Below are 27,023 nucleotides of genomic sequence, written 5' to 3'. Positions count from 1 at the left end.
TCATGAATGCCTAAAATCACCAGACTAAGTCCCTCTTCTTCAGCTTTCTACCATTTCATCTTTTTTTCAATATCATAAAATAAAGCTCAAAACCTTCATCTTGTAGACTTCATGGGCAAACATAACAAAGAAGGCAGAGTATCCAAGAGAATAAGATAACTCCTGCAATATCAGTATTTAGGCACCCATCCTAGGACAGGGACTTAGACATTATTATTTTTTTTTTCTGCAAGAAAAACTCAACAAAAATGTATTAAATGTTTATTATAGCCTTTCTATGTACCTATATAGATACACAGATGACTGTACAAAGGGGAGGGTCAGCAGAGTTGAGGGGAAAGCAGTAAGCAAGGGCCCCCCCAAAGTCTTCCAGATCATTTGAGGAAACTACCTATTCTAGTACTGACCATCTCCTTGGCTTCTTTAATAAATTCAGACCAGGTTCCAATCTCAGCTACTAAGTGCTACAAAAAGCTTGGAACTTCTCCCTAAAATTTCACCTATTAGTGTAGCTTTATAATGAGTTTTCTGTTTTCTTTTAGGGGTAGTATGAGAAAATCCAAATAAAGGGAATGACCTTATATTTCGTTGTTGTTGCTGCTATTAATTAGAAGAGCAGAATATTTCAAGGAGCATTCCACAAAGTCTCCCATCCTTGTAGATATCATAGCATATAGTTGTTTGTTTTTGTAAAAGACTCAAACAACAGAAAGCTAAGAACAGAACAGAGATAAAGGACAGTGTAGCCCTCTTCTCAATGGTACAGGCATCACTCAACACTACTTCCTATCAACCTACAGGTGGCAAATGGGAAGTATCATTTCTTTCTTTTTGTTTCTCAAGTGCCTTTTAAAAAATTTTTATTTATTTATTTTAATTGGAGGATAATTTCTTTACTATATTGCCATGGTTTTTGCCGCATATCAGTATAAGTCAGCCACAGGTATACATGTGTCCCCTCCATCCTGAACCTCCTCCCACCTCCCTCCCGACCCTATTCCTCCAGGTTATCACAGAGCACTGGCTTTGGGTGCCCCGGGTCATACATCAAATCTGCACTGGTTTTCTGTCTCACATATGGTAATGTATATGTTTCCATGCTATCCTCTCAAATCTCTCCTTCTCCCACTGAATCCCAAAGTCTGTTCTTTGCATCTGTGTCTCCTTCACTGCCCTACACATGGGATCATTGGCACCATCTTTCTAGATTCCATGTATATGCATTGATAAGCGATATTTGTCTTTCTCTTTCAGATTTACTTCACACAGTATAATAGGGTCTAGGTTCATCCACCTCTTTAGAACTGACTCAAATGTATTCCTTTTTATAGCTGAGTGATACTCCATTGTGTATATGTACCACAACTTCCTTATCTATTCGTCTGCTGATGGACATCTAGGTTGCTTCCATGTCTGAGCTATTGTAAACAGCGCTGCAATGAACACTGGCGTACATGCGTCTTTTCCAATTTTGGTTTCCTCAGGGTGTATACTCAGCAGTGGGATAGGCTGGGTCATAGTTTTAGTTCCTTTTTTTTTTTTTTTTTTTAAGGAATCTCCACACTGTTCTCCACAGTGGTTGTATCAGTTTGCATTCCCACCAACAGTGTAAAAGGGTTCCTTTTGCTCCACACCCCTTCCAGCATTTATTGTTTGTAGACTTTTTGATGATGGCTACTCTGACTGGTATGAGATAATACTTCACTGTGGCTTTGATCTGCATTTCTCTAATAGTGAGCGATGTTGACCATCTTTTTATGTGTTTATTAGCCGTCTGTATGTGTGAAGTATTATTTCTTTAGACCTTTGTAAGTGGAACCCATCATCTCAAGGTGGACTTTAAAGGGCCTTCCCTATATGTACAAAATAACTGGTGTAGTATAAGCTCAGAGAAGGCGATGGCACCCCACTCCAGGACTCTTGCCTGGAAAATCCCATGGACTAAGGAGCCTAGTGGGCTGCAGTCCATGGGGTCGCAAAGAGTAGGGCACGACTGAGCAACTTCACTTTCACTTTTCACTTTCATGCATTGGAGAAGGAAATGGCAACCCACTCCAGTGTTCTTGCCTGGAGGATCCCAGGGACAGGGGAGCCTGTTGGGCTGCTGTCTATGGGGTCGCACAGAGTCGGACATGACTGAAGTGGCCTAGCAGCAGCAGCAGCAGCAGTATAAGCTCACTTGATAAACAGAGAACACAGTTGAATTCTAGCTGTCTTAAAAGAACCCAACCCTGCAAAAAAGAGACAGAAAATGGATCTTCGATGCCATTAGGTAAGTCCAAGCCCCCTGCCCTGGTTTGAGACAGGACAAATCTAATTCTTCCATGGAAACTAACCACCATCCTTTGAAACATCAGGACATAAAATGATGAAAATAGCCATCAACAGGGAAGAAAAGACTAGATTTACGTGAGCTCTTCAGATAGATTTGACATCCATATCCTGAGTAAAACCAGACTTCCTCCTCAAGCTCAAAGCGAGGTAACTGGGCACTCTGTGTCCTGTGCAAGCGCCTCCTCCTGTCACAGTACAGATAACAGCTTCCCGTTTGGCAAAGCAGTGGTCATTTGTCCTTATGTTCTCTAAACAACCAGAAGATATCAGCAGCTGAAGAATGCCCCTAACGACCTCCACCTCGTAGGTCCAAGGTTGGTGCCTGTGACAGCCATCATGATTAACAAGGAGAAAGACAGATATTTCCCACAAACAGCCTCACTGAGCAGCACTGAGGGCCGAAAGCAAACTCTTGTGGGAAAGTTCAACACACGTGTGAAAAATGGTACTGACAGGTGATGAAAAAGCTCTGGAAAACGGAACAGTTTTGATTTTTGCTCCTCTGTGAAGTTCGTGGCCACAACACACAAGCACTGATGCCCTTCCACATCTAGGACTAAAGACAGACATTGTAGGTGCACCTGTGACCTGACAAGGACAATTCCTCAGGACATACTGAAGCTATGTATAGCAAATGGATAGCTATATATGAACATCTACAGGCTGCAATGATGAAAGTACCCTGAAGTGTTCACATGGACTTCCCAAGGAATGAAGGATTATAAAGCAACTCAAAAGTTTTAAGAAGGAGAAAAATTACTCCCAAAACTTATACACAGGAAAATGAGGCATCGTTTGGTCTTTTCTCTAGCTCATGGAAGGTCCAAGATGTGGCCTGGAAAACTGGAAAAAAGAACACCGTAATAGTAAACTTCAATGAAAAGCATGAATGGAATTACCAGCTATTGCGATGACCACTGCCAGAATGCCCTGACCAAGGTCTTTCCAAACCAATACCTGACCAAGTGGCCAGGTATGTACCACTGATACCCACTTGCTTTTAGTCCCTGATGGGGTACAGAGGATGATCTTGGCTGCTGCTGCTGCTTAAGTCACTTCAGTCATGTCCAACTCTGTGCAACCCCATAGACAGCAGCCCACCAGGCTCCTCTGTCCCTGGGATTCTCCAGGCAAGAATACTGGAGTGGGTTGCCATTTCCTTCTCCAAGGCTATTCAGCCTATAAAGCTCTGTCAGAAATCATCCATTCACCAAGTATCAACCATCAAAGATCTTGAAGACTCATGAAATTACCAAGAAATATAAAGACTTCACATCCTCCCTTTCTCCCACAGTCCCAAGCCTAGATAATACCCGATTCTCGTTTTCTTTGCCTCCCACCAGTGATTAGGTGGCCTGGTGGCTCAGACTGTAAAGACAGTAAAGAATGCCTGCAATTGCAAGACCTGGGATTGATCCGTGGATCAGGAAGATCCCCTGAAGAAGTAAAGGGCTACCGACTCCAGTATTCTCGCCTGGAGAATCCCATGGACAGAGGGGTGGCAAAGAGTCAGACACGGCTGAGTGACTAACACTAACACAAAAGGTCTTTAAGGATAACTCCTGGGATTTCCCTGGTAGTTCAGTGGCTAAGACTGTCCACTGCCCATGCAGGGGGCCCGGGTTCAGTCCCTGGTTGGGGAACTAGACCACACATGCCACAGCTAAAGATCCTACATGCCGCAGTGAAGACTGGAGATCCCACACAGCGAAACTAAGACCTAGCACAGTCAAATAAATAAAAAAAAATTTTAAGTAGTTCCTGAGCTCACATCCTTCCTCTACATTACCAGCGCTACTTCATCTGTTACAGAGTCACCCTCCAATTACCAATTACCACTAGTTCTAATCCATTTTATGTGCTATAACCAGATTAATCTCCTGAGGCAGAAGAAAAATCCTAGCAGTCTTCCTACTTGTATCTTTCTCATTTTAGTTACTTTTTATTATAGAAAACTTCAAAAATGCATTAAAAAAGGATTGCATAATAATTGTGTGCCTATCATCTAGCTTCAATAATTATCCCCTCAAGACTTGTTACCTCTATACCTCAACCCACTGGGTCAATCAAAGCTCAGAAATCATATAATTTCATCTGTAAATAGTATTATTTCCCTTCCTTAAATAATGACAAGGTCATCATCCCAGCCCTCCAAATCAACAATCACTCTTTTATAGCATCAAATTTCCAGTCAATGTCAGCATTTTCATTATTGTCCTGTACGTCATCATCATTATCTTTTTCTTTAATTTGCAGCTTCTTTGCATCAAGAGAAACATAATCTAAATATTGTGATTGGTTAATCTGCTTCTTAACCCTCTTTTAAGCTATTTAGGTTTCCCCTTCATTACTTTTTCTATTTTGTTTTGTGTCTTTTCAGAATTGTTTTATTGAAATTGTAGTCTTTAACTTGGTTTTTAACCAACCTTTAACAACTTTCATTACCACTAGTCTTCATTTATATCAAGTTTCAATCAAATGATACCCTAAATGTGGTCATTTTAAAATACATTCACGAATTCTTTGCTATTTCTTTCTTCAAGCAATGCAGCTTATTAACTGCAGTTCCTTTGAGAGTGGACTCAACTGACTCATTTCTAATGAGTAGAATAAGGTGGAGGTGAAGGTGTGTCATACAGGACTACAACGGCCCTGTGGCTTGGGGTTCACTTGCTCAGGAAGAAGCCAGTGGCCATGTTGTGAGGATGGCAGCTCTGTGGAGAGTCCATGTAGAAAGGAAAAGAAGTCTCTTGCCAACAACCATGGCAATGAGTCACCTTGGCAGTGGGTTCTCCAACCCCAGGCGAGCCACCCCTGCTGACTGCAACCTCACAAGAGACCCTGAGCTAGAGCTTCCAGCAAGCACCTCCTGGATTCCTGACCCACAGACTGTCAGACAACAAATTATCATTTAAGGCTGCCACATTTGTGGGGACCTATTACACATCAGTAGACAACTAATACACCAATCTTTCTGGTGTCACATCATTGTTTTTCCTAGAAATGCTCTTCTCCAGTTCTTTGTGTCCAAATTTAACATCTTTTCAATGTCCTCCATGCTCCAAAATCTGTAAATGATTATTCCTTCCTTCAATTTCCTAAAGAACTTTGTATCTGGTTCTAAGTCAAGCTGTCTAAAACCAATGTGGCCAAAGGTTAAACAAATTCATCTAACCCTCACCTGCCTAAAATGTGTAGTTTCAACATTACAGTTTTACTAAAGTCCCCATTCCTCGAATAGGCCAGGCATATAACATCTCTGGGGAGAAGGCAATGGCACCCCACTCCAGTACTCTTGCCTGGAAAATCCCATGGACGGAGGGCCTGGTAGGCTGCAGTCCATGGTGTCGCTAGGAGTCGGACACGACTGAGAGACTTCACTTTCACTTTTCACTTTCATGCATTGGAGAAGGAAATGGCAACCCACTCCAGTGTTCTTGCCTGGAGAATCCCAAAGACGGGGGAGCCTGGTGGGCTGCCATCTCTGGGGTCGCACAGAGTTGGACACGACTGAAGTGACTTAGCAGCAGCTGCAGCAGCAGCAGCAGCATACCCCCTCTGGAGCTTCTGCCCCAGCCCCACACATCTCCATGATTCACACCCCACCTCCTCCTCACTTAAATATCACCTCAAGAGAACCTTCTCTGACAGCCCATTTAAAGCCACCAGAGCCCTCCCTCCTCCCCATCTCACACCCACCCCGCACTCCCTGCCCATCTTTGCACTTTTATTTTCTCCACACCACCAACCACAATCTAAGATATGTTTTAAATACAGCACTCATTATCTCCCTGCTTCCAGACTATAGGCTCCAGGAAGGAAGATACTGTGTTTAGCTGTTCAGTGCTACACCCTGAGCCCCTGGAACAATGCACAGTACATACCATGTGGTCAGTAAAAACCTGAGTAAACGATCAAGACTGCAGCATCTCACATGCCACATTAGGGATGTAACACTAACCACATTTTTATATTTTAGGTGTCTTTATGTCTATAAGAATTTTTTTTGGCCACACCTCTCAGTATGGTCCTCTCAGGAATCTTAGCTCCTGGACCAGGGATTGAATCTGTGTCCCCTGCAGTAGAAGCACAGAGTCTTGACTACTGAGCTGCCCGGGAAATCCCTGTCTACAAGCATTTTAGGGAGCTTAATTAATTTCCTCCTTCACTAGATAAAAACAAAACCAAAGCCTGAAACACCGTAAAGTAGGCAATCGAACGAAAAGATGCTTAAGAATGGTTACATTTCTCAAAAGTAGCCAAAGTGATCCTGTCACATGTGCCTCCTTGGCAGTTTACATTTCAGGTGATCATGCTGCTGCTGCTAAGTCGCTTCAGTCGTGTCCGACTCTGTGCGACCCCATAGACGGCAGCCCACCAGGCTCCCCCGCCCCTGGGATTCTCCAGGCAAGAACACTGGAATGGGTTGCCATTTCCTTCTCCAATGCATGAAAGGGAAAAGTGAAAGTGAAGTCGCTCAGTCGTGTCCGACGCTCAGCGACCCCATGGACTGCAGCCTTCCAGGCTCCTCCGTCATGGGATTTTCCAGGCAAGAGTATTGGAGTGGGCTGCCATTATTCATGCATGAGTCAACCACGCCACTCCCTTGGTACCTCTCTCAAGTGATAACATCTGTCATTTCAAAATCTCCTTAAGAATAGAACTGGGTCTTATACATCTTAATATTCCCTGCCAGATAACAGGGCAACTTAATACTCCCTGCCCAGATAACAGAGCAACTGACAAAGGTTTATTATGAAAGCATCAGAATTGTTAGCATCTTGGGCCATCTCTTCTCCTCACCCAAAAGGACACAGTAGTAGGCACACCCATAAACACACGCCTGTAACAGTATTATCATGAAAAAAGCATCTTCATTCAGCAGATGAAGTCTCTAAAGTATATTATCTAATGACTTCTTTTTTCCCAAAGCCAAATTAGAGCTGAAACCTTAGCCTCCTCTTTGACTCACAACATTCTCGTCTAAATTACACTGCTGCTACCATAAAAAGAAAGAGTGAGGAGGAGGGAAAGGTTGCTTCTTTATCTGACATCTGACATATGATTCTCAGTAATAATCCACATATACACATCATAGAGGGTCACATTCTAACAGGGGATGGTGATATTCAAGATGAATGATGCTGCTTGTAAATGACTTCACAGTTTATACTAGAAAAAAAAAATAATTGCAATGCACAGGAATCTGACTCCTGATTGCCAAGGCATACTTCAACACAGAATTGTTCTTTGTTTTTAAGATACAGGGCAATGCTGGAAGAGGGCTGTCTGGCTATGATATAATCAAAGTTTTATTTCATTTCAAAGATGCATAGTTGCATTTGTGTTCTGACACACAAAAAAAGGGCTACTATCCTTTGGAGAAGGGGCCAGCAAACTACACTTCAAGGGTCAAAGCTGGCCCACAGTCTGTTTCTATATGGCCAAAAAGCTAAGAATGATTTTTATACTTTTTAATGACTGAGAAAAATAAAACAGTATTATTGGGTGCCATGAAATTTATATGAAACTCAAATTTCAACATCCATCAATAAAGCTTTATTGGAACACACACACACTCATCCACTTACACATTGTCTCTGGCTGCTTTTGTGAGGAATTGAGAAACTGTCACAGAAACCACATGTCCCACAGAGCTCCAAATAGTTACTATGCAGCCCTTTACAGAGAACGTTTGCCTCTGCTTTCGGGTGTGGATGCTGGAGCCTGGCTGCCTCCATTTAAGCCTAAAATATATTCTCCTTGCTGCTGCTCAGCTGCTTCTGCTGTGTCCCACTCTTTGGGATGCTGTGGACTGTAGCCCACCAGGCTCCTCTGCCCATGGGGTTCTCCAGGCAAGAATACTGGAATGGGTTGCCATGCCCTCCTCCAGCGGATCTTTCTGACCCAGGGATCAAACCCGCGTCTCCTGTATCTCCTGCATTGCAGCCGGATTCTTTACCACTGAGCCACCACGGAGGTCCATATATTCTCTTTATTCAGCCTCTATCTTAACACTTATATTCACTTATTAACTGTGTAAGCTTGAACACATTGTTTAACCACTCTGCACCTCAGTTTCCTCATGTGTAAAATGGGGTTAATAAAGGCGCCCACCTGCTAGGATGTCACTGTGAGTTTTTAATAAATAAAACTACAAAGCATGTGAAACAGGACCTGGCAAGCAGGAAGCGGTTTTTAAGCACGGGCTACAACTACCATTCCTTCTTGCTGAGGGTGACAGGATGTATTTTCAGATGAAATGGTAGCAAAGCAGTTAGATTCCAGAGCAACATCCCAAATCTCTTCATCAAGGTAGAACTGAAGTAGGAGGCAAGAAGGAATGAGAGGGGAGAAAAATAAAACCAGAAACAAGAGAAATGAGGAGGGAATAAGAGAAAGGAAAAAGTTATCAGGACCTCACTCAGCAAGGACAGTAGGTGGCCTATTCACAGGGGAAGTATAAATTAGGGTAATTTCATCTGTAGTAACAGATTAAATCACTTCTGTGGGCTGACGGGATACTAATCACCAGGTGGAAGCTATCTCAGGGGCTGGGGAGGGAAGCATTCAAAATTCTAAGCAAGTGACTTACAGATGAACTGCTGGGTCATTTTTAAGTTGAGCACTTCCTGTATTTTACATTCCTAGACAAATGACAAGTGATAGCTATAGTAAATTCTGCATCTTGTTATCCACATAGAGTAGCTAATTAAAAGGAAACAATTTGTGTAAGGACCCTGTCTTTACAGAGTTCTCATTTTGTTCAGAACAGCACTGACTTCCTAATGCTAAAAAAAAAAAAAAAGTTCCTATAAATAAAACACAAGCTCATTCACCAAAAATGGACCTGCATAGCAACTGGGAGGTAAACAGGGTGTTTACTAGAAGATACACTTCACTTGCTACCGGGGTAGAATAATTCTCTTTCCCAAGATGCACTTTCATTTGAATCCCTTCTCCGTGCAAAGCTGAGTTCCTACCTTTTCCATGTACCTATAAAATTGCACTCACCGCTTCTCTTTTTGCATTATGACTTCAGAAGCTTTAAAGCACCCCCCGCCTCAAAAAAATAAAGAATTTTTTTAACTCCACCATAATCAAACAACTATATTATTCCCTTCCACCCTTGATCCCCTTAATCCTCACCACTTCTTTGCTTAATGCTTATGGTAAATCTTCCCTGCAGAGGCTAAACACACATATCAACTATTTTAAAGAGACTTGATGTGTAAACATAAAATGCAAAATCTGAAGGAAAGACATTATTATCCAAGTGATTTCTGCAAATTGTGCTGGAAAAGAAGAGTGATTTAAAGCAATGCATCCAAGAGAACATCAAGATGCTCCCGAGCTGGAGGTAAGTTCAAAACACTCACTGAGAATGGATCTGCTGGGAGAGTCCCACTGAAGGCTTCGGCTTGAGGGTCAAGGTCATCTGGGCCACGGGACTGACTCTTGGTAGCGCGTCCGCCTTCTTAGATGAAGTGCGCTTTGCGGCTTGCTCAGGAGGGACCCAGGAGGAAGCGGCCGCAGTACTCTGCCCTCCAAAGACTGGGGACGAGGTGTCCTGGGCAGCTGTCGTCTCACAGGCTTTGCCCTTGGTCCCTGGTTTACACACACAGAGCTGAGGTCGGAGACACATCCCTCCATTCTGACACGGCGGAACACAGCTTGCTGTGGAAAGATAACAGAAGACACACTTTGAAGGAGAGTGGTTCAGACTTCACTAATTCTTCCAGGTGCTTACCACGAGCACTGGGCTGTTCCTCAATGAAATAAGATGCTGATGATGTTGCTAATGATGATGATAATAGCGAATATTTATTCATGGTTTCCTATGTGCCAGGCACTGTTCTAATAGATATTGACAAATTTAACTCCCACCCCCAGCAACTGATTTAAGGAGATGTTTTATTTTGCCCATTTTACTGATGAAAAACAGGCACGGGGTTATAAAATTTGCCAAAAGTCCCACAGTCATTAGGAAATAAAAGAGCTTGGATATGAATTCAAGTGAACTGACTCCAAAGTCATCTTTCTTGACCACTTTACTATAGCTGCTGCTCAGAAATGCATCAGAAATACAGGGGGGGAAAAAAGTACTCTGTCCTTTTTTAAGTCGTGTTCCGTGGCTTCAGTTTAAACTTTAGGTATCCAAATAAGTCTTGGCAAAAAAAACAGAAGCCCGGTCCCAAACCCAAACCCCCCAAGAGGGTAATGACCTTCATCTTGCATTAAGCTATCAAAGCTTGGAGTGACTGTTTAGAAATTTAGTCAACCTACTTTTTTTTTTTTTGAGAGAAAAAGCAAAGGTAAAAAGATTGAAAGTCATCTAATATACACTTTCATACATGCATTATATATTTTAAAAGCCAGTACACCCTTAATATTATAACAAAAGGCAATCAAAAAGAAACCACCTGTTTATCTCCTATTAGCTAGGGTGCATTTACTTCGGGTTTTGGGTTTGTTTTTTTTTTTTTTAATATGGACCATTTTTAAAGTCCTTATTTAATTTGTTACAATATTGTGGCTGTTTTATGTTTTTGATTTTGGGCCATGAAGCATGTGGAATCATAGCTCCCTGATCAGGGATCAAACCTACACCCCCTGCATTGGATGGCAAAGTCTTACCACTGGACTGCCATGGAAGTCCCATGAATGCATGTACTTGGAATCATCAGACTTGTGGCCAAGCAGAGTTTTAAAGTTAGCAGGGCTATGGGTCACGGGCAAGGTGAATGGATTTTATCACAAGCAAGGTCCCCTGGGAGTTTAGATGTTATATGTCATAAAATTTATGACTTAAATTTTATTAACATCATAGGCCTACAGACATGATTCCTTCAGACCCTTCTTTATTTGTACCATTTATTTACACCAGCCTTTTGGTATCAGTCCTCTTTGACTTAAACTCTCTGTCCTGAGGCAGATCATAATACTAAACCTCCCATACAATTCAACCCAGGATTCAGTCTACAAGCAATTACAAAATAGATGAAGAATACACACCAGAGGAGGCTCAAACATGGAGCAACCAATGACCGAGACCTAAAAACCCTGAAACCTCCTATAAAAGAGAAAAGATACTTTTCGTATTTCCCTATAATTCCTATTAGTTATAGCAAATAATGATAAGAAATAACTGTCAAGTGTCAGAATACCAGGCCGACAAATTTTCTAAGAGTTGAGAAAGATTCTTAAAAAAGGAAAGAAAAATGCAGCCAGCTCCCGAGGTCACCCTGGGGTGAGTTACTTGAGCTTGGCCTCTGCACCTACACAAGTCTCAGTGCAGGAGGAGGGCAGTAGCTGCTTTTCTAAAATGGTCCCCAAGGGCTCGTTCCATATTAGGCTTCTAGAAGTCAAAGTCAAAAAGCTATGCACTTCGAGAGTTCGGGAGTCTAATTTATCCGCGCCTTCCTGGCCAACATGATCATCGGGTCCCTCCTCAGCCATGCTTATTTATGGAACGTCTCAGGAATGGAAATGGGCTCCACCCAGAGACAGCAGAAGTGGTCACAAGCGGAAGAGGACGGGGCTTTCAAGGCTGAGCCTCTGCCAGAGATCACCCCCCACCCCCAGGCACTTTCATGTACACATTCTCTTCATGCTTTCAATTAGAAACATGTCTCGGTTTAACATCTGAGAATGATTTCCGCTTCTCCCTCCCAAGGTGTATTGCAAACGTCTCCTAATCTCTCAGGAAGGCTGCACAGAGTGGCTGACAAAAGCTGGCACCTAGGTGGAAGCCAAGCACAGAAATCTCCCCCAAAACACCTACAATAGCCAACAAGGGGCTGTCTGGAGGATGAGTTAGAAGTATAAAGGGTAGCCTTGTTTGTTGTTTTTTTTAACTCTTCAAATTTTGCATATGGAAGGATGAGGGGAGCAGGGAAAAAATAATGAAAGAAAAAAAAAAAAACAACTTTAAACTTACACCAAAAAAGGACACTTTATATAATAGTAGTTATATATATATACACATACACAATACTATCCTTTCACAGTAAGGATAGTATATATACAATACTATCCTTCACAGTAAGTTTTAAGAGACAATAAGGAGACTGATTAGACGATTTTCTCTTCTACCCTCCCCATTTGGGCTTCAGCAGTAGCCTCCTGGAGCAGATAGGTAGGGCTGGCTTGCACTGCGGGGGTCGGGGGGTGGGGGAAGCAGAGCGGGTAAGGGAACAGATTCCCCAGTGGCCAAGACAAGCCCCTCCCCGACCTGAAAAGCAAAACTGACATCCTGCAGCCACACTTGAGCAAGCCATTTTCCCACCACATTTGGGCTTCGTGCAATAGTGGCTCCCACGTGTCACTTCTCAATGTGTGACGCCTGGACAAGCCGCAGCATCACCTGGAAACATTTTAGAAATGCATATTTGGCCGGCCCCTGGCCTGCTGAATCCCAAACCAGAACCCAGCCATCTGCCTGCCTGCCTGCCAGGTAATGCACAAACCAGCGGCCTTCCACCAACACCTTTTTTGAGAATTTACATTTTTGTCACTGCAAGTTTGTGTTTTTGCACTACAGTGGCTTACTGAATTCTTACCCTCATAGCTGTGTCTGTTTTATGTCACCCTTCTGTTTTTAATGCAAAAAATTAAAAAAATTTTCCATGTGACTAAATTCTCAAGATAATTATCAGTCCCTTTTAAAAATGTATACATTTGTCACTACTTCATGGTCAGTGTAAAAATTTGTAGGCATTTATGAGAAAACTGTTATTTTTTTAAATTCAAGGATGGTTGACTTACAGTGTTACATCAGTTTCAGGTGTCAGCACAGACAGTATGTTTACAGATTACACTCCAATGTATCCTTGTTGCTTCTCTATTTCATACACACTAGTTTGTATCGGAGAAGGCAATGGCACCCCACTCCAGTACTCTTGCCTGGAAAATCCCATGGATGGAGGAGCCTGGTGGGCTGCAGTCCATGGGGTCACGAAGAGTTGGACACAACTGAGCGACTTCACTTTCACTTTTCCCTTTCATGCATTGGAGAAGGAAATGGCAACCCACTCCAGTGTTCTTGCCTGGAGAATCCCAGGGATGGGGGAGCCTGGTGGGCTGCCGTCTATGGAGTCGCACAGAGTCGGACACAACTGAAGCGACTTAAGCAGTAGCAGCAATTTGTATCTGCTAAACGCATACCCCTAATTTGTCCCTCCCTCCTCTCTCCCCTCTGGTAGTCGCTAGTTCTCTGTGACGTTATTTCCGGAGAAAACTGTTATTCTAACTGAGGTATTGCACTATGTGGAGTATTTTAAATCTTACAGAAGTTCTTTAAAAATGTTATCCATCAGTCATCCTGCATTTGCCCAGCCCAGCTGTGGCTCCACACAATAAGCGAACACTATGGAGATCTTATCAGCGGGTGTGGCAGTGGTTCTCAGGCTCTGCAGCACAGCAGAATCACCCGGGGAGCTCAAAACCCAGGTGTGACTCCAGGCTGATCGAATCCCAATCTCTGGGGAAAGGGGCTCACTGGTCACTTCCGTTTTTCGGTTTTTTAACTCCCTAGGTGATGGCAACGTGCAGCCAAACTGGAGAACCGTCGGTGAGGGAATAAAATCCTACCAGACTTGCTGATCATCTTCCCAAAATGTCGCTCTTTGAATTTTTTCTCCTTCATTTAAAAATTTTCAACATATTCTAGCTGCCCAGGAGATACACTGAAGGCCTCATCTGGACCCCATCAACCCCCGCCCCTGGTCCACCCCTGCAAAAGCTCACCTTTCCTGCCTCTGTACATAGGGTGCCCTGTCCTGAAATATGGGCCAGCCCCTCAAGCGCTTATTCACCTGAAACGTCCTGCTTCTCTGTGAAGTCCTTTCCAAATGCCCACTCACCCCGACCTCCTGAGCCATTTTCATCATTCACTTCACATCTCACCTGTACAGTCACATATATTAATCATCTTTTAACAAAGCTCTTTTATTTCCCAACTAGAATATCATCTATGAGGTCAGATAATTGGCTAAGACAGAACTTTTTGTACCCAAGGACGGAAGCCTGAACCTCATCTTGGTTGACTGACCGATGTCAAAGTAGATCCACCTCTTTCCAAGAATGCTGGGACTTCAGGACATCTATAAAAGGAAGATAATAAGTGGGTTCATAATAACATCTACAACCCTGGATGTGGTTTACCAGTTATTCAGTCAGTCTCCAAGCTTTCAAAGTGAAAGTGAAGTCGTGTCCGACTCTTTGCGACCCCATAGACTGTAGCCTACCAGGCTCCTGTGTTCATGGGATTTTCCAGGCAATAGTACTGGAGTGGATTGCCATTTCTTTCTCCAGGGGATCTTCCCAATCCAGGGTTCGAACCCGGGTCTCCTGCATTGTAGACAGACGCTTTACCATCTGAGCCACCAGGGAAGTCCAATCTTTCAAAGATATTTTTAAATCACAACTAATATCTAAGTATACTTTGCTCACATATATGGCTTGCAGTGGCATTTAGCAATATGTATATTAAACAATTACAGAAGCTCAGATTCAACGCATTCTAGAAAAACTCTGAACGGGAGGAACCCTCTGAAACTGGTCATGAACTCACAAGAGAAGAACATCACAAAGGGCTGATAGGAGCTGTGATAAGGTACTAAACCTCCAGTTCAAAAGTGCATTAAGAGAATTAGCCTAAGACATTCAGGTGCAGTAGGAAAAAAGCTTCTGAAAGCTTTTTTTGTGAAAAGGAATTAGAAGTGGGGGAAGCCCACAATTTATTAAGTAGATAATCCAATAAAAGGACTTCTGCTCAAGATAAGCACAGTGAATTAACCTCTACCACATCTCCCATTCCAAACACAGAACAATCATTTTTAAAGACTTTTTTTTTAGATTAAAGAAACAGACTTCCACAGCTGGGCATGATGGAATAACTGTTACCAAACAAGCCTTTTTGCCATGACAGCTAGAAAACTGGATGAAAGATATAAGACAACTGTTGTCAGATACCAGACAACTGGCAAGAGAAGACTGAATCCTAAGAGAAGGGGATCAAGAGGGGAGCGCTAGGATCACCGTAACCACCTTGCAGGAGGCACTCGGTCGACCACTATGCAGCAAGGATCACCACGCACAGTGTGATAAAGGCCGAGTGGCTGGGATCTCCAGGCAGAGTCTTGGACAAGAGAGATCTGCAGAGAGTCCTGGAGTCTTCACCTGATTCTGAGCTGTACAGGCATAGAGTGCAACCACCCAGGATCTATACGCTGCAGATTCCCAGTCCTGGCCTACCAGAGTCAGGACATTCAGTACAGACCCCAGAATCAACTCCCGTTAAAAGTAAAACCTCTATACCAAAATCAGACAGGAATTGTACACAGACACAAAGAATCAAAACAAAAATGAAAACTCACACACAAATCACAGTTAAGAACATATAGATGCACAATTCCTTAAAAAAAAATTAGTAAATCTAATACATTATTTCCAAACCAAATTAATTCAAGAAATATAAGGATGATTTTAATGTCAGCCACTCTTTCCACAGAATTCCCCACGTTAAAAATTAAATGAGAACTTGTCTCAGTGAACGCAAAAATTTTCCAATGAAATTCATCACTTATTCATAATAACAAACAAAAACTGGTAAGACAACTAGGAATACAAAAGGATTTCATTGTTCTGGTAAACAGTACCTACAGCAAATCCCGCATACTAAAGAGGATACCAAAACCTACAGCAAATATTATGTGCAAACTGTAGAAACATTCCTATTAAAGCTGGAAACAAGTCTAAATGCCCACAACAGCCTCTATAATTGATGTTATATTGTAAGTCCCATGGCAAAACAAGGAAAAAGAATAAAAGGTCTAAAATGAAGAAACAATGTGACATTATTTCAGTTTATCTAAGTGGTTATGTACATAATCAAGAAATTCTACAAACTATAATAGCAGATAAGACTGTGGTACTTGTTCAAAGAGAGAAAAACAGATCAATGAAATTTAACAGAAAGCTTAGAAACAGACTCAAATATAAATGGAGGCTTGAAACATGACAGAGGAGATATAACAACCCTGTAAAAAAATGGACGAAATAAACCGTGTTGAAAAAGAAAGAGCCACACATCTAAAAGAACCAAAACTAGATCCCTACCCAACACAGGAGTGTGCATTCTGGTGTGTTCCAAGGCCTTCAGTTGCGTTCAACTCTGTGCGACCCCATGGACTGTAGCCCGCCAGGCCCTTCTGTCCATTGGATTCTCCAGGCAAGAATACTGGAGTAGGTTGCCATGCCCTCTTCCAGGAGATCTTCCCGACCCAGGGATCAAACCCGAAGTTCTTCTGTCTCCTGCATTGGCAGGCGGGTTCCTTACCGCTAGCGCCACCTGGGAAGCCCATGCATTCTAGATCTATAAAACTTAAGAGAAAACGTGACAGAATATCTTCATGATTTGGGGTAAAGAGGAATTTCTCAAATGTGAAAACAGTAAGTAAAAATCGAAAGGGATTGATGAGCTTGACTGTATTAAAACTTAAAAGACACCATACAAAACTGAAGCACAAATGACAAAAAGAAGACCCTCGCAATATATTTAACAAACGACTAATAATCAGATATAGCAAGAATTCCTAAAAATAGATAGGAAAAACAAAGTAAAAAATGGTCAAAGGATGTGAGCTGGCTATTCACAGATGGTGAAATGTAAAATACATGTGAAAAGATACACGACCTCTCCAGTTATCAGACAACTGCAGATCAAAACAACACTGAGATGCAATTCCACACTCACGAGACTGGCAGTAAGTCTGTTAGCACCAAGTGTTAGCAAAGATACGGGAAATGGAAACTCATATACTGTTCACGGAGGCGTATGAGATACTCAGCTCTGTGAGAAGCAGTATGGCAACGTTCAGTAAGGTTATGATGTGCACACCCTAACACCTAGCAATTTCCCTTCTAGACTGTCATGGACTCAAGCGGACATATACACCAACTATAGTAGGAAAATAGTGACACGGACAGATGAACTGATAAACTGTGGTATATTCATGTATGGAATTGTTTACAGCAGTTAAAATCACGATCTAGATCTATATGCCAAGCAATATGAATGAACCTTGTGAAAATATGTTGACCGAAGAAAGTAATTATAAAATGCTACTCTGTAGTACTATTCTTTACATGATACTATACTACTGTCCATGTAATTTTTAAAGACATAAATCACTACTCCTTGTTTTTAAGGATATATATGAAATCAACAAAAGCATTAAAATATGTATTGGATTCCCACTAAATTCATAACCATGACACCTCAGGGAAGGATGCGGAACAATTCCAGAGAAGGAAATACGTCACTTTATTGGAATTTTTTCTTTAAAAAATAAAAAGACGGGGGACTTCCCTGGTGGTCCAGCAGTGAAAGCTTTGCTTTCCAGTGCAGGGGACGCAGGTTGAATTCCTGCTCAGGGGGCTAAGATCCCACACGTCTCATGGCCAAAACATCAAAACATAAAATAGAAGCAATACTGTAACAAATTCAATAAAGACTTTAAATTGGCCCACATTATTTAAAAAAAAAAAAAGATGTATAGAAAATATGACAACAGGTATTAGCTGTGGGTAGTAGATACACAGATGCTAACTACTGTATCCTTTTTACTTTCCAGAATGCAAAATTTTTTCAAAATCAAAATAATTTTTAAAAAAAAATTAGCCAACACAAGGCAATTGAGAATTGAAGACAGTTAAAACCTGATTCTTAATCATGGGGTGAAAGGGTGATCACAGGGATGAGGTTGGTCAAAGTGGCAAAAACTGCCAACATCACAATGCTGTGCTCTGCTCAGTCATGTCCGACTCTTTGTGACCCCCTGGACTGTAGCCCACCAGGCTCCTCTGTCCATGGAATTTTCCAGGCAAGAATACTAGAGTGGGCCATTTCCTACTCCAGGGGATCTTCCTGACCCAGGGATCAAACCGGAGTCTCCTGCATCTCCTGCTTGACAGGTGGACTCCACCACCAAGCCACCTGGGAAGCCCACCGTGACAGTAACGAACTCAGTGTGCACACAGCAGGCTTGCAGGAAGCCCACATCAAGACCTGGGCGAGAAGAATGGACAATAAAATCCTACCCCACTGCGGCCCAGAGATGGTCTTAGGAAACCACTCATCTTTTGAAACAAATCCTCAATTTTTGCTCCAAACAGTAAATCCTCTCAGATTTCTTCCACATGTGAATCCTACTCCAGTTTAACAAGCTGATCCTAATGTTCTTTAAAAGGTTAGTGACTGTATTTTTAGGAAGTGTCCCATGCCCTGAAGCTCAGGCTCTATTGCTCTTAATTCTAAAAAAGTAACTCTTAGTTATATTTAAAACCCGTCCCAGCCCACACAGGGCAAACAGAGGGAATCTCTGCCCCTTGCCTAACTCCAAGCAAGTTACAGCATGTCGACCACATGTGTCCCAGGGAGAAATGTAAGTCTAACTGTGTCTTCTGTGATCAGAGACAGCAGGTGAGAAACTGCTTTGCTGTGTGTGCGTCTTCACAGTAATTCCCAGCTGCCTTTTGAAGTCATTCAATAACATTAAGTGATATCAGATCACAAGACTCATAGCATGAGGTCACACATTTTCGTCTGCCCTCACTCCGTATGCCCCTTGTGCCAAACTTAGATAAAATGCTGTACTTTCATTGTGAATATCTCTGGGTCAGCTTCCTCCAAAATCCCTAAGGAGCAAAAAACAACAGTATAAACCCCAACACCTTTTCTATCCAGCCTTGTGAAATAATGAAGAGTACCACAAAATCACATGCTCTACATAGGCGAATCAAGCACCAAGACATTTACTAACTCATAGGTTTGGAAGAGCTCTATGAAAAACCTCAGGGGTGTGCGTGCTTTCAGAGCGCCCTGCTCTTCAATCAGGATCTCTCCCCAGCCTTTCTACGCCGTTTGCTTTTCTAATCTACTCTCAAGTGACAACTTAACCAAGCAGATAGTCAGATGATTGAGCACAGCACAAATTACGTGGAATATATGAGGCCCAAAGGTTGTGTGAAGACTCTCAGGGCTTTATGAGGACTTGACTTACTGCCTTTATGTCAAGGAGTGAGCCCTCGTCTGCCTAATTCCCCGGGAGCTGTATTCTGGAGGGTGGAGGTTCTGGAAGCCTGAGTTCAGCAGGAGAAGCTTGTTACCATGTGATTTAATTTAAAATAGATGGTCAGCCGAGGCCAAGCACACTCCTCCTGATGCCATCAATAACTGTGAAATCACTCACAGAGTGTAATAATTAAGTCATAAGTTACATAATGAAAAAACCACCAGTAATTTTTATGGGTTCTGTTTCTGGGCTTATTACTGCTGTTTTATGATGTTTTGTTCTTGTTTTTTTTAAGTCAGTGAAAAAGAAAACAAAGTTAAAGATCTACAAGTTTTTATGATGTAAATATTTAATTTAAAATAGCAAAAGAAAAATGAGGAAAAACCAGAAAATTTTCAGAAAATGGTTATATATAGGAAGAATTAACAAAAGCTGTCTTTAACAAATTAAGACCAAAATTGAAAAGGTGAAAAAAGGTCAGAAATAGACAATTGAGACAAAAGAAAATACAATTAGCAAGTAAACCTGTGGTATACTGTCTAAATTAAGGCAGTCATCAAAAGAAATGCCAACCAAAACAAGGAGGTACAATATTATGGCTACTTTGTATTTTTTTTTTAAAAGACATGTAGAATATTAATACAAAGTGTAATAAAGGGTAGTAAAATGATACAAGCCTTTTAGAAAGCACTTCAACAATATGTTCCAGGCTATTTCAGTAGCTTCATTTCTAGAAATTTACCCTAAGAAAATAGTTTAAAAAAGAAAATAACTATACACACACTTATGCCCAGCTGTCCACAGCAGTGTTATTTATACCAATGAAAAATGCAAAAGCAGCATATAGATTGAGTAAAGGATGGTATTATACAGCCTTTCAAAATTAGAATTATAAAGTGATATTGTAAGTTTTTAAATGTCATTATTAAAATGTATTGAAAACATAAGGTTATTTTGCTATTCAGTCATTAGTTAAGCATCTTCTCTGATAATAGTATAATTTTGTTTTGTATACTAACACTAGTACAGATGTATAATAGACACGGGGCTTTCCCAGTGGCTTCGACAGTAAGGAATCCACCTGCAAATTCAGGAGACACAGGAGGCATGGATTCAGTCCCTGAGTTGGGAAGATCCCCTGGAGAAGGAAATGGCAACCCACTCCAGTACTCATGCCTGGGAAATCCCATGGACAGAGGAGCCTGGCGGGCTACAGTCCATGGGGTCTCAAAGAGTCAGACATGACTGAGTAACAACACAAAACATGACAAACAAGTTCCTGACAAATCTTGGGTTTTACAAACTATTACGCCCATGTAAAGTATAAGTATAAATGACATTGTCATAATTCATTATAGCAAGGCCATAAATTTCTAAATAATAAATCTTTGATCTGTTTTAATACCATAATCTTTCTCCATTCATTATTCAAACATTGAGCTCCTCCCCATTACATGCTAACACTGTGCCAAGACGTGTGGATTAAAAGATGGAGAAGACAAATTTCCTGCTCTCACGGAGATCAGAGTCCAGTATGGAAGACAGACAAGTGTGTGTGTGTGTGTATACATAAAACTTCACCATACAGTTATATGTTGGAATAATAAAGATATGGAAGAAATGAGAAATGAAGGGCCCTAAGTGAGAAATCTGGAGAAGGAAATGGCAACGCACTCCATATTCTTGCCTGGAGAATCCCATGAACAGAGGAGCCTGGCAGGCCATGGTCCACAGGGTCGCAGAGAGTCAGACACAACTGAAGCAACTAAGCAAGCAAGTGGGAAATCAACCAATACTTTCAAAATTATATTCAAAGGACCAAAAAGGATACAGACAATTCTCAGGACAGGACAAACCTGTCCCCTTGAGGAGATGTAAAATCCACCTACTGGTGGAAGCCGGCAGTAGGGTGACGTGAAGCCGGACTCAACGTCGCACAGACCTGAGTCTGAACCCCTCCCTGCCTCCCCAGCTGGGTGCCCTGGGGTCAGTTCCAAGTCTGACCTGTGCTTCAGACCCTCACTCAGTGAAGTCCTGAGTGACAGTTCTGCACTCCAGGTTGCACCAGGCGCCATCACACGCCCCATGACTAGAACTGTAGATAAGAAAACACTATCTCTGCCCAGTGGAACTCACAGCCCAGCCAGCAGACCAACAGAAACAGTGATGATAATTATAACAAACATTTCAGAAAGGGAAGAATAAATACTGTGCAGCAGGCACCTATCCCTAGGGGATTCAGGGTATTAGGAAAGACCTCACTGAGATCATGAACTTACTATCAGATCTGAAAGCTGAGAGAAATAAATAACTCATTTGCCCAATCCCAGAGTATGGGGACAAATGCTAGTGCTGAAACCTGCCACAAGCCATCAAGAAGCAAAATGCAACTTGACTCTACTGATTCCAGAATGACTCTTCGTAAGAGATGGGGTTCAGGGGAGGGGGAAGGAATTAACATATATTCTTTAATACATGTGTCCAGAACGCTGACCTGGTATGATTTAGTGTAACCGGCAGAGACATTACCCTGTAAAACAGGAACAGAAACATTGATGTCCATCGTCACCACTGTAACTTAACACTGTTCTGGATGCTCTGGTCAACTCAGTACTAGCATAGCTGTACCAAGCCAGCTCCTACACTGCCGAGGCGGTGTCCACGGTACAGACTATCTATAAAGCAATCAGCCATATTTAAGATTACACCCTGAGAACACTCATGCTATTTGGATTTCATCATGAATAACCCAGGAAATTTTCTATTCAAATCTGTCCACTGCAGTATTACAATCAATACAGTGGTTAAAGGAGAGAGAGAGTGAAAGAAAAGAAATAACCTACCTGTAAAAACAAAGAAGAGACAAAAATCATGAAATGTGATTAAGTCATCAAAAACCAATGTTCTAAAAACTTTTTAATGACTTGGGGTAATGCTTATGAAGTAATGCCAAGATTAAAAAAAAATAAATAACCCTCCACTCTCTCTAGAACACACTCCAGTCAGCCTTGCACCTCTGCCTGTCCACCGGGTCACAGACACTAGCAAGCTCCTGGCTGCCAGTCCCATGGCCTTCTCCCTTCTCCCCAAGAGCATCGATGGACCAATCCCTCCTCCCTCACTACCTTCTTCCCTGCCTGAGACGTCACCCCAGCAGCCTCTGCCAACCTCACTATCAACCTTCACAATCTCCCTCCGGCTCCTCTTTCCCTTTCTGATCTCTCCATGTTGACACTTCCCAGGGCTTTCTTGGTCCTTGGGCCCTTCTTCTGATGACCTCATTCAGTCATGTGGCTCTGATTTCCATTTAAACTGGGCCCTAATTTAGACCTCAGGCCCTGTCCTTCTATCTGAACTCCAGATTTCCATGTCCAACTACCTCCTCAACAGCTCCGAGTGGATGTCTAACAGATGCTCAAATTTAGCACATCTTGATTCCTGCCCGCCTCTGCTGAATGCATACAGCACAACCAGCTCCTCCTCAGCACTCACCTCATTCAAAGAAACAACAATAGAGGGAGGTGATATCCACTGTAGAGGAAGGTGATGTATGTATAATTATGACTGATTTGTGTTGTTGCATGCCAGAAACCAACACAACGCTGTAAAACTGCTTTCCTCCAACTAAAAATAAATCCAAAAAAAATTATGTACCAATCTAAATGGGAAAAGAATTTTTAAAAGAATAGATACATGTATGTGTACAACTGAATCATCTTGCTGTACACCTGAAACTATCACAACATTGTTAATCAACTACCCCAAAACAAAAGAAAACCAAAAAAGGGCACCACCATTTGCCAAGTACATTAGTTTTCTAGGGCTGCTACAATGAAGCACGACAAACTACATGTTTTAGACAACACAGAGGCACTGGTCAGAAGTCTGAAATCGAGCTGTTGGAGGCGCTGGTCCTTTCCGAGGGCTGTCTGGTTGCTTTCTCCCAGCTTCTAGTGGCCTTGGGCATCCCTGGCTCCCAGAAGCTGTTTTCGCACGTCTTCCTTCAATGCATGTCTCACCACCTGCCCTCAAACCCTTCTCCCAGCCACCTTGTCCCCTGCAATCTATTCTCACCAGGGCAACCAGAGGAATCCTGTAGAATCAAGTCAGATCACATCCCTCCTCTGCTCCAAACCCTCCAAAGGCTTCCATCTCACTCAGTGAAATGCAAAGCTTTTATTTTCACAGTCACTTCCTCACCTTGCGCACCATACTCCTGTCACACTGGCTTCCTTGCTCGCCCCTGGGCAGACAGTACCTGCTCCCACAACAGGGCCCTTGCATCCGCCTGTAACATGCTTCCCCAGATATTCACGGGCTCCCTTTCTCACATCACTCAGCCTCCCTATGACTATCTGCCCCAAACAACAGTGTATAGGCCTCGATTAGTCTGCTTCATTTTTCTTCAAAGCACTTATCCCTAAGCCTATATTATTTATCTATTCACTGTTTCCCACTAAAATATCAGCTCCACAGGGAAGAAGACTATTTCGGTAGCTGCTTTTTCCCTGGGACCTAAAATAATGTCTGACTCAAAGAAGATAATAACTTAATCTCTGGTCTAACTCAAAGAAGATAATAACTAACTGCAGAATGAATGAACATGTGAAGGCAGGCTGGAAGAAAAATATATTTAAATGCTAACATGAATTACAATCCTAGGAGTGGTAAAATTGTAAGTGATTACTTATACCATATTATACTTTCCGTATTTGCTACAATGGCCTTCACAGCATGGCAAATATCAATACTTTATCAAGAAAAAAATGTTAATTCACTTAATGGCTAATTTAAACATACTTACATTTTTAAGGGGTATAAATCCTACAATCTAAACAATCCATGAGATGGAGTACCATATACTAGATTTTATGGTAACTGTATGATATTGAAACATACATTATTTTTACTTTGAAACTTATTCTTAACAAACTTGGTAATGATTGGGTAATATGTCTAGCATTATTATTTACATGTTTAACCTGTTTGAAAAGCTTTTTATTTCCATCAACCAAAAATGCTGAGAGGCTTTTTTGAAAATCAGAGAAATAAAAAACCAAGATTTATAAGGCCTAAACGACTGCCAACTTGAGAATCATGTATCTGAAATTTGGATTAAAATAAAGGTAAAAAAGACTAAGACAGAAAACATAACTTTACTCTGATTAGGAAGCTAGAAGTAAAGAGCCCACTAAAGTCAGGCAGCCCATACCAAGCCCAGTTCAGACAGTGGCTAGCTGTGTGCCCCTGAGTATATTTCCATTACCTTTTTTTTGCACCTCAGTTTTCCCATCTGTAAAATGGGAGTGATTTTTTTTTTTTAAGAGGGTTTCTGATGGATTAACTAAACGCATACACACAAAGCACTGGGACGGGGCCTGCTTTAGAGGAGCATCTGACAGGTGTCCGCTACTATTATTATTCTGCGCATCAAATTCATCCCACACATGCCCCAAAATAGCCTTTAAGGAAGCTTCTGAAAAGCAGGTCACATCTATATCTGGGAGAGAATTTTACTTCTGCCATTGGAATTTTAAATTTATGCAAGACAGCCTTTCACACTGAATCAAACAAAATTAGGTACCTTTTTCCCCTGTCTTTCCCACATTTAATCACCCAGAATAAAGCTGTGGGAGGCAAAAAGTGATAGAGCATCAATCTAAAATAAAATACTACATGGTTGTTACCATTCTCAAGACTCATATTTCCAAACAAATTTTCTTACCTGAAGAAAGAATAATAGCTACATAAGTGAGACAGAGCCTTTAAAAATTACTATTTATTTTGACAGCATTCCTTTAGGTAAATTAAGAGTATTATGTGACCAAGGATGCGAACATCCTGGAAGAGATACAATCCAGGCCATGCCAAAGGCTCTCCTTGCTAAAATAAAAACACTTGTAAATGTCACTGATGCCTGAGCATCACTGTAGAACACAAACATTCAGTGGACTGTGGACACGGCCCCTGCTACAGGGATCACAATGATTAGGCTCTAAAACCCCAAATGGGAGCAACAGTTGACGCCTCACTGTGAAATACCAGGCCATGCCTCTAAATGGAAGGAAGAAGCAAAGCAGATGAGGCTATTTGCAAACACTTAGCCCTATGGCTACTAGCTCTATTGTGAAACGTGATACAACCATTTTCAGAATTGAAGCTGAAACAGAGCTATGGACATCAAGGACCCATCAGCAAGCAGTTGAAAGGAACAAGCAAAGCTCTGTTCTCAATACACAAAATTAAAATTGTTTAAATAGCATTTCTCATTTCCGACATCCTTCAGAGTAGAGCGATTATTTTAGTAAATGTTGTGAATATAAAATGCTCCTTTTAGTGATATACTGGGCCTACCTTCCACATGCATTTAAATTGTTTTGTTTTTTTTTAACTGAATCGCTGTAAGTAGCTTCCTTAACAGCTGATCATCTCAGAACTGAAATGTATAATCAGCAAACAAAGAGAAATTTACATAATTATTAGGACAGAAATCAACAAGAATGATCTTTCTGTTAAAGCAGTCAACTTTAAAATAAACCATTTCCATCTAAAACACAATGCCAAAAATGTTAAATAATGGATGATGTTCATAGGGTGTTACTCTTCCCAACTTCTTAATGTTTTGTATTTTCCAAGAAAATAAACCATAAATTTAAAAACCATAAAATAAGTTTTCTAAGACTTAATCCAAGTAATTATTTTTATGTTTCAAAATATGCCATGAAATCCAACTTATTTTAGTAGTAATTTTATTTGTTTCTGTTTTCTTACAAAGTAGAATCACTAAATTTCCTGCTAGTCAATTCTGAAAAAAACATAATTAAGAGAAAAAAATAAAGAAACTTTACACAATTCTGGAAGTAGAGATTTTAATCTCAAAGTGTGAAAAACACAATCACGAATGTCTTCACAACTGCCCATTGAAGACTGATTATACAGTCACTATTCTCAAGCCACAATCCCCTAAAGATCATGTATTCCTAGTACCCATTTTTATTCTTAGACTTCTTCCCGTTGTCATCACCAGTTCATACCACAATTAAGGGTAGGCTTCTGTGGAGTTAGAATGAGAAAGAGAAAGTGCTTGTGTTCTACAGTGATGCTCAGGCATCAGTGACATTTACAAGTGTTTTTCGGTGATAGATACTTTCTAAAAATAGTCCCAAATCTTTTCCTTCCTATCAGCACATGCTGCTTCTCCCATGAAAAGGTGACTCTTATGTCTCTCCTTGTTGAATATGAGGCTGGGTCTATGACTTGTTATTTCAGTCACTAAGTCAAGTCCGACTCTTTGTGATCCCATGGACTGTAGCCCACCAGGCTCCTCTGTCCGTGGGTTTCCCAGGCAAGGATAATGGAATGGGGTGCTCTTTCCTCCTCCAGGAAATCTTCCCGAGCCAGGGATCGAACATGAGTCTCCGGCATTGCAGACGGATTCTTGGCAGCTGAGCCACCTGGGAAGCCGGGGTCTATAACTATTCTACCAAAAAATGCAGACGTGCCCTACTGAGAACCTCCCAGCCCAGGCTTGAAAAGGCCCGCAAGCAATACTTCCTCCCTCTTGAAACCTAGCTGCCATGTCATGGGGAAGCCCAAGGAACCAAGGAAAGA

At 41.7% G+C, this 27,023-nt stretch overlaps 1 protein-coding gene across 5 annotated transcripts in view; it reads right to left on the bottom strand.

The window, feature by feature from the left end:
- LTBP1 (latent transforming growth factor beta binding protein 1) overlaps positions 1 to 27,023 on the bottom strand; it is a 456,565-nt gene that overhangs the window by 395,560 nt on the left and 33,982 nt on the right. For all 5 annotated transcript variants that reach the window (XM_027554980.1, XM_027554982.1, XM_027554981.1 and 2 more), the window contains exon 3: positions 9,714 to 10,011. In XM_027554980.1, the coding sequence (XP_027410781.1) occupies positions 9,714 to 10,011 (298 nt within the window). The remainder of the gene's footprint in view (positions 1 to 9,713; positions 10,012 to 27,023) is intronic.

This window comes from Bos indicus x Bos taurus, chromosome 11 (assembly GCF_003369695.1).
Source record: "Bos indicus x Bos taurus breed Angus x Brahman F1 hybrid chromosome 11, Bos_hybrid_MaternalHap_v2.0, whole genome shotgun sequence".
Classification (NCBI taxonomy): domain Eukaryota; kingdom Metazoa; phylum Chordata; class Mammalia; order Artiodactyla; family Bovidae; genus Bos; species Bos indicus x Bos taurus.
This window is presented reverse-complemented; position numbering and strand designations above follow the sequence as displayed.